Here is an 8761-nt window from a genome sequence, read left to right on the forward strand (position 1 = left end):
ATCTGTCTAGGTCCCTTCCGACTCAGTGATTCTATGATTTTAACCTTCATGCAATTGCAGATGGAGAATATATTATGTTACCAAGGATATAAACATCCACTAACACTGAGCACCCAAACAGTGACCCCACAGGCAGATATCCTCATAAGACCAAAGTCTGTGGGAGAAGAAATTAGGTCAAGACCAACGGCTAGAGATAAACATGAAGAATCAGGGGCAGGCAAACTGGTAAGAAAGCAAAGCAAGAGTGGAACTAAGCTCTTTGGTATACCTCACATAGGGCCTCCTATATCCCCCCCTCTATACACTGTGATCTTGCCCAGTGCTTGGATTGGATGGCATGTTACTTTTCCTTGACTAATAGGAGACACAATAATGTCCGTTTCCCTTTTCCTCTCCCCATCACTCTGATTGCATAAGAGCCATTTTGGCCCTTTGCAGGGGAGGGACAATAAGAAATAAATAGCAACTGTACAACCCTGAACACATAAACCATGATTATATTTTTGTTCCAAGACTGTTGAGCTCCTATACATGTACAGGGAAATCCAACGTGTCAGAGCACACTATTAATTCAGCCATTTGGAGCATGCAAATAAACAAGCTCCAGCAGACTCTGGCATCATGTGTATTAGTGTCCCCACACCAAAAAATAGCAGCAGAGCTCTTTAAACTAAAGCTTGTTCAGTGAGCTTTAGTTCAAACTGCCCCACCACCATTTTTAAGATATACTTTTGCTTTTATATACATATTTTCACTGATACACATGCCACTTGGATGCTTTTAATTAAAAGCGCTCCCTAATTAAAGTGCCTCCCTTCCACCCCACCCCAGAGCACATGTATAAATGCCCTGTCTGACTGGCCTTAACATGTCTCTCGCCAGTAGTTTCTCATGGCAACATCTGCAATTCACAAATATTGAAAAAGCTGCCCCCATCTTAACAACCAAAGTTAAAGATGAAATTTTAAATAAAAGTATCCTAACAATTAAACACATGTATTTTAACCCTATAATCTAAGAGTAACACAGTTTGAACAATAATTTAGAAAAAACTCCAGGGAGTTTATTATGCCATTCATCACCCCTCTTTTTCATATTTGCAGTGTTTTTGTGTTTGGCAAGGCATTTTGCTTTTCAATTTCTCATTAACTGGCTGGTGCTCTGTAGAGCCACATAAGTACTTTGGCTACCAGGGAAACTATATTACAACAGTACCATGTTGTAATATAGTTTCATGTGCTAAATGCCTTCTAAGCATCTTAAAGTTAAGCCACTTCAGGCAAAGATTATCTTTGAGCTGTGCTACCTAGCTGCAGTTAACTTCTAGGTATTCACCTGAGATAAAGCCACCAATTTGTGGTCCTCCAGTACCCCAAGAGGTACTGTTCCTAGGTGGACTAGCTATGATTCAAGATTCTATGGCCCTGGACTGACACCTGGGAACAGCCAGACAACAGGTAGGTGGGATGGGGTGAGTGAGGAGGGAGGAAGTGGATGGGATGGGTGGGCAGCTGTGAGGCTGCTCCCTCCTCTACCCCCCAAATCACCCCCAGCCCCCTGAATGTCCCCCTCTACCCCCAGATCACTCCCCTGTCACAGCAATCATCCCTTCTAATCCTGGATCGCTGCGCTGATCAGCTCAAGAGTGAAGGAGGCACCCTTGGGGAGGGTTCCCCCTCCCTGCCTGGTCCTGGGGTCCTTGCAGACCAAGCCAGCCCTGGGCATCCAGATCCAGCCCCTTCTAGGCCCCTGAACAGAAGGAGGGGCAGTAGAGAGAAGTGGGGGAGAAGAAGAGGAGCTGTTAGGCAGCCATGGGGCCTGGTGGGGGCTGGATCCAGGTGTCCATGGGTGGCACAAGCTGCAGGGAGCCTGGAAACAGGCAATGAGTGGAATGCCCCTCACCCCTATCCCACTACTGTGGCTGTTCTCAGGCTAATTGAGAGAGGCGCCAGGAGCGGCCAACTGGAGGGTGGATGGGGAATTCAGAGGCTGATGAAGGGACATGTAGCAGGGCACTAAGGTGCCTGCTACTGACAAGTGGTAATATGGGCTCAGCTGCCAGTCACCAGGGCAGCACAAGTGTGGGTTGCCACGACAACCAGTCTGGTCAGCTGACTGGCAGGGGGCAGGGCCTGGCCTTTATAAACAGCTGGGCTGAGGCCAGAAGGGCAGTTCCCCTCTGGCAGCCTGAGCTCTGCTGTGGAGCAGAACAGGGCAGAGCAGCCTAACCGCCTGAGTGTCTACATGATGGTACAGGGTGGAGAGAACCCTGACAGGGAGGTATGAAGGAGAGCCAGGTTGGCGCAGAATTTATGTTATAGCCAGGAGGCTTATTTTGTGTTACAGCCGGTTGGCTTATGGTTTTGTATTTTCTGTCCGGTAGTTTGAGTAAGACCGGAGGACCGGGTGAGGCTGTAGGGGTTGGAGGAGGCCTCAGGGGAGCTCCCCAGTAGTGGGGGGGTTCCTGGCACCAGAGAGGGTGCTGCGTTTTGGGGTGTCCCGACCCTGGCCCCAGTGTGGGCAATTATTGGGAGGAGCCCCAGTGGGGTGTAGGACCCAGGAAAGGGATCTGGGGGGCTAGGCAAGTCTGAGGCCGCCTGAGCCCCAATTGGGATAAGCCCAGTGGGCGTAAGACCCAGGAAAGGGGTCTGAGGGCCAGATGAAGCTGAGGCCGCCTGAGCCCTGATTTTTAGGAAGCCCAAGTCGGGCATAGGATCCAAAAAGGGGTCCGGGGGCCAGGCATGGCTACGGCCACCTGAGCCCTGACTGCGGGAATCACGCGGAGAGAGGCCCCAGCGTGGGGGGCGCGAGCATTGAGAGAGGCCCCAGCGTGGGGGGCGCGAGCATTGAGAGAGGCCCCAGCGTGGGGGGCGCGAGCATTGAGAGAGGCCCCAGCGTGGGGGGCGCGAGCATTGAGAGAGGCCCCAGCGTGGGGGGCGCGAGCATTGAGAGAGGCCCCAGCGTGGGGGGCGCGAGCATTGAGAGAGGCCCCAGCGTGGGGGGCGCGAGCATTGAGAGAGGCCCCAGCGTGGGGGGCGCGAGCATTGAGAGAGGCCCCAGCGTGGGGGGCGCGAGCATTGAGAGAGGCCCCAGCGTGGGGGGCGCGAGCATTGAGAGAGGCCCCAGCGTGGGGGGCGCGAGCCACTAGGCCCGGTGCAGGGTGGTGATACAGGAGCAAGGTCCCGGTGAGGGTGAGAGCACGCACAACAGGCCCTGTGCGGTGAGGGCCACGAGGGAAGCAAGGGGGCACCTGCGAGGTTGAGACAGGTGGGCACGGGGACGAGTCCGCGGACCCGTAAGGGCACGGCCGACGGTAGGACTCACATGCAGCCCAAGGGTCAGAGTGCGACGGGTGGTTAGACAAAGCCAAGATACATCCAGGCCGTGCCAAAGAGGGTAGAAAGGCAGCCTCCCTTGAACATATCAACATCAAAGACGTGGCAGGAGAGATAAAGAGGGTGCATTTAAACCATATTTGGCACGGTAGGTAGGGGCGCTAGGGGAGGTCATGGCACCCCTAGAGGTCGTCGTGCTACAGGGCAGCAGAGCCATTTAAAAGGCTCCTTTGTCCAACTTTCAGTTTTGTATCCTCTTTCAGATGCGTAAGACTGTATAACAAGTAAAGTACCTTACTGCTTCCCCTTAAAAAAAACTCCAGAAAACCCATTCCCAGTTAAAAGAACTACTTAGTGTGTCTTCTCTGCTGCATTACATTATATTGCTCTGTGCCCACTTATGGTATAAAAATAACAGCCACCCATTTCCCAAACACCTATTATTCCAGATTTCAGTGGACAGTTTCAGAAACATTTAATAAATACTTGCTAACAATATACTTAAGTAGCTCCCCAGCTTTGTAACAAACTGCACAGTAGCAACAGATATATTCAAGCTCAATTCAATATTAATATTCTTCCCAAGTGGAAACAAACAATAGACAGCCTCACAAATTTGATATTTATGTATTTTAAAAAATCATTGCTTATATCAATTGTAATGTGCAATCTTTTCATTTTTGCATTCCCCATACCTGGAAGGGAATGATCACAAAGATGTTATGTTTAAACATCTATATTGATAAATGGCAAGTTGCTACACATATGTTAGCCTAACAAATATGTACAATTTTGATATCTATATTAGTCATACAAGCAACTGATGTTAGGTTTTAGAATTTTATCAGTAATACCCTTTTTCAAAATAGCACCTTAACTCACCGGGAAGTACAGGAGGAGTGATCCAAAAAGGATGGTTTCCAGAAGAACCAGACCAGAAGCCCTTATGCTCTAGGGGGAAAAAAGATACAAGACATAAGAAAATATCAGAGATTCCCTATTTACATTCTAAGTTCTTTATGACAGAAATCTTCCTACTTGTCAGCACAGTGCTTAGCACAATAATGTATATCATTTTGGCATGTCCTATATACCTACATTAGTAATCCGTTATAATAGCTCAAGTTTCATAGATTTCAGCCCCAAGACATCATTCCTTCACTTTTTTTGTCACTTGCACAAAAAACCCTGTTTGGATGGCATTTAATAATACCATAATAGGTAAGCTAATATGGAACATGGGAATTGCATATACAAGTTTAAGGGTAGAATTTTGTCTGTGATGATTGAATTTCTAGTCTTTAATCATCTTCCCATGCATATTTAATACTTCTGTAATATACAAGTCTAACATTTTTCTAAATTAAATGCGGCATTGTAGAAAGAAAGCATACAACGATATTCCCTGTCCAATTTTTTATGAGCATACTGATCCAGACTTTCACTTTCAAAGAGTCAAAACTAACCAAATACTTTACTCTTTTCCACTATATCCTAATGACAACACATTGTCTTTCTATTATAATCTGGAAACTCCTTTAAGTAAAATAAAAATCAATCAGTCCTTTCTCCCCCCTCTAAATCTTGTTTCAAAAAGTTAAATGACCTATACATAGCATGTCTACAGCTTATATAATAAGATAAAATGTAGATACTGCATTTCCTTTTCCTTCAATGATCAACCTTACTCCTAATGTGTCATTACAAACCATTCTATAAGTCTAGTTGTTTTCTTTCAAATTGTGGTGTGGAAATAGTGGTGTGGAAATAGGAAGCATCTCCTCAGAGGAACAGAAAAGATGCAATGTCCAACAGTCTTTGAAAAAAACTTCTGGCTTACAACTAGAAAATTCTCATATACGCTCACGTAAATCTTCCCTATGGTTCTGACCAGGCAGCACCATGTGTGTTGTAAATATGCCATTCATCTTTTAAAAATCTATTTGAAAAGATTTACAGAATGGAGGCACTGGTATTCATTTCTTGGCCAAACTGCAAGAAGCTTTTACGACGAGCTATCCACAGAGGTCACAATCTAACTGAAAATGTCTTTCATTTCCCCCCAAAATAGTTCAGTTGATAACTTTTACTAGTATCTGATGCTCTTCACTGGATAAATTGAAAGACTGGAAAATTCTCACTATGCTTTTGTATTGTGAGACCCAGTAACTTCTAACTTCTAACTGTGTGCAAAATCATTTCTGAAAGCAATGATTTTGACAGCCGTGGTTACTCTAAGGCAGAGTCCTATGGTACCAGATACTATTAAAGCCTAATTTAGCTTCCTTCTTCCTACTCAGAAGATGAATAAGTCTTTATTGTGGTGTCCTGTAGATTCAGGATATTGAAATGTATGGACATGAGCATTAAACCAATCCCTTCCCAATGGCATAGGCCTAAAATACTCTCTCCTTGCAAGTGATGTTTTCCAATCACTTCCCTGCATTTTAGGAATTCATATTGTGTATGTGTTTATCAACTCAGCTGTTTTTGCATACAGTATCAAGGAACACTCAAAGCAATGCATCTGGAAAATTTAAATTTTCATGATGGTTAAAATACAATGGTTTCAGGAATTTAGATTAAACCCATCATCTTTAATAATACTTTAAAATAAATTCACAGAGCAGTTGAATAGCATGCAGAGGTTAGCGGGGAAAGGGGGGGAAGATAGTATAGAGGCTCTTGGATCCCTAGGGATTAAAACAGTCTTGTTCTATTTCCCTGATTTCTGGTGGGAATACTTTATGCCTCCTAGTGTCAGAAAGAAATCTGCATTTCTTCCACTCTGGGGAATCATTAAATATCTCTGCTGAAATGGTGCAGCTGTCTTTAGGCATTCCTGGTTCCCCACAGACTGACAAGCCAAGCAACTTCTTTGGTTAAAGAAGCTTATCCTAAATGTTAAATATTTCCATATTTTCCTCTGTAATGACTGTCAGAGTATGACACTGCATTCATTACAGAGAGTTATAAAGCACATAATGAATGTGATTGGGATAAATTTAGCAGTTTTTGTAAGAGTTAATTGTGCCTCTTTGAAAACAGACTTATTTGAAAAAAATTATCCAAACAGTGGATAATAAACAACTACTGCATTTCATTTATTTATTCTGTCATAAAGCGCTAGATAAATTCTCTCATGAGAGGCTGTTAAAAGGTAGCTTGGCAACAACTGGGCAAGAAGAAAAATGTTAAAAACTAGTTAACAGATAGAAAACAAAGATTAGAAATAAACATGGTTAGTCCATAAGTTGGAAAGTGGTTAATCTTGAAATGTGCAACGGAACAGCATTAAGCCTTGGATTTGTAAAAAAACAGCACCTAGACTATGCAGTGAGGCTAGAGACAGACATTCAAAAATCTGGAGCCTGAATTAATTCAACCTTTGCAGGTTAGTCTAACCTGCCTAGGTTGAACCAATTTGTAACAGGAAAAAGGTTCTCTCTGGACTGAGGAACTGTGAGCACATGTCTGCAGCAAGGTTCCCTCAAAGGTGCATGCATGTGTGCATGGCTGCGCACAACTAAAAGTGTGGCCATGCACAGCCTTTTCAAGGCTGTGCACCAGGAGAGGCTGGGGCGGGAGCCTAGCGTGGGCTCCACCAGCTCCGGGGAAGCGCTGCGCTCCCCCACATCAGGGCCGGGGGCTGGCACGGGCTCCGCCAGCTCCGGGGAAGTGCTCCACTCCCTATGGGCCCTGAGGCAAGGGAGAGGAGCACTTCCCTGGAGTCGGCAAAGCCTGCACCAGGCCCCAGCCTCCAGCTCACTCCCTACAGCAGAATAAGTCCTCTGCTGTCCCCTCTACTGGACACAGGAGGGCGGAGGAATAACCCCCATCCCTGCTTCCCAACAGGGGCCCTGTCTAGCTGTGCCCCAACCCCATCACTGCAGTGGGCTAGGTCAGGGCCCTTGTTGGGGGCAACAGCCCCTGTCATAATGTCAGGGAGCATGAGCCACTTCCCAGTGGGAGTGCTGCACTGCGGGTGGGCAGAGCTGCAGCAGGCTGCGTGCAGCAGGCTGCGTGCAGCAGCACCAGGGTCCAGACTGGGTCAGAGCCCTGCAAGCTTCCCGCAGCACTGCCATGCTCCGCAGCAGCTCTGCTGGCCCTGCAGTGTGGCCCCCACTGGGAACAGGCTCACTCTTGGGGAAACGGGGATGGGGGCTGCTGCCTATCAAAGTAGCTCCCCCTCACCACTTGAGTGGCTGGGCAGGGATGGAGCCAGATACCACCAGCATGGCCTCTGGGGGGGGTGTGGGGGCAGGGAGTGGGGCTATTCCCTGCTCTGCCCCTGAGGCACCGCAGCCAGATCTGCCCAGCCCAGCCCAGCCGCAGCTGCCACTTAGCCTGTGTTCAGGGCAGTGTACAGCAGAATAAGCCCCACCCTGCCAGGAGGGGACTGGCCCTGAGCACAGTCTGCCCACCACTTGGTCTGCAGCCATTGCTCTGTCTACAGCCAGCGCTTGGTCTGTGCTTGAGGCCAGCCCTCTCCTGGCAGGAGGGGGCTTATTCTGCCAGATGCTGCCCTGAGCACAGACTGGCTATGGCTGAGCCAGGAAGACCCAGATGTGGTGCCCCAGGGGCAGAGCAGGGAATGACCCTGCTCCCTGTCCCACCAGAGACCCTGCAGGCAGTGTCTTGCCCTCTCCCTGCCTGACCACTGGAGCAGCAAGGGGGCCACTACCATGATGGGCAGCAGGATATAACAATAAATTCCATCACAGTTCATGTTGTAGTTCATTGCTCCCAGGTGCAGCATTTACATGTTCGCCCACAGCACACTGAGGCAGGTGGGTCAGCCCCAGCTGGCAGGTGGCCCCAGGGGTCAGCCTGCCTCAGGGCTACTCCGCCCCTGCTCAACATGCTATGGAGGAGCTGGCTGGGGCACAGAGTACTACAGTGCAGGGCTAGCCACAGGTAGCCCCTGCACTGTAGGACTCTCCTGCCCCAGTCACCATCTACATGTGTGTTTTGGCACACATAACTACTCTGCTGTAAGATAGTACTTGTCCTGGACAGTTCTAGCTACAGTGGAGTTAATTAATTTACTGCACCTAATACAGGCACATGTGTAGACAGTGACAGTTTACTGCAGAGCTAATTATTCAGCTCTGCAGTAAAGTGCATGTGTAGATGCACCCAGTATTCCAACAAGTGTTTCTGTTCAAAGGTAAAAATATTCTCCCTCACACAATACAACACACTCCCCATCACCTGCTGATGACACTGCGCACCCCAACTATAACGTTGACTTGTATTCATGTGGTTGGCATACTGGTAGCAGCCTGGCTTGCCAGCTTGAAAGGGCTTCAAGCAACTGGTGGAACTTTCCCACCAATCAGGAGGAGATGGAGGAGAGGCTGCCCTGCCCCTGCCCGGGATGAGGTGAAGAGCCTGGAACCCCTCTATCCCCCCCCCCCCCC

General features: G+C 48.0%; 1 protein-coding gene across 1 annotated transcript in view; it reads right to left on the reverse strand.

The window, feature by feature from the left end:
* GPR158 (G protein-coupled receptor 158) overlaps positions 1-8761 on the reverse strand; it is a 460201-nt gene that overhangs the window by 156430 nt on the left and 295010 nt on the right. Inside the window, exon 7 of the mRNA XM_019507955.1 lies at positions 4221-4289. Within this exon, the coding sequence (XP_019363500.1) occupies positions 4221-4289 (69 nt within the window). The remainder of the gene's footprint in view (positions 1-4220; positions 4290-8761) is intronic.

This window comes from Gavialis gangeticus, unplaced genomic scaffold (genome assembly GCF_001723915.1).
Source record: "Gavialis gangeticus isolate Ggan-Ray unplaced genomic scaffold, GavGan_comp1, whole genome shotgun sequence".
NCBI lineage: Eukaryota > Metazoa > Chordata > Crocodylia > Gavialidae > Gavialis > Gavialis gangeticus.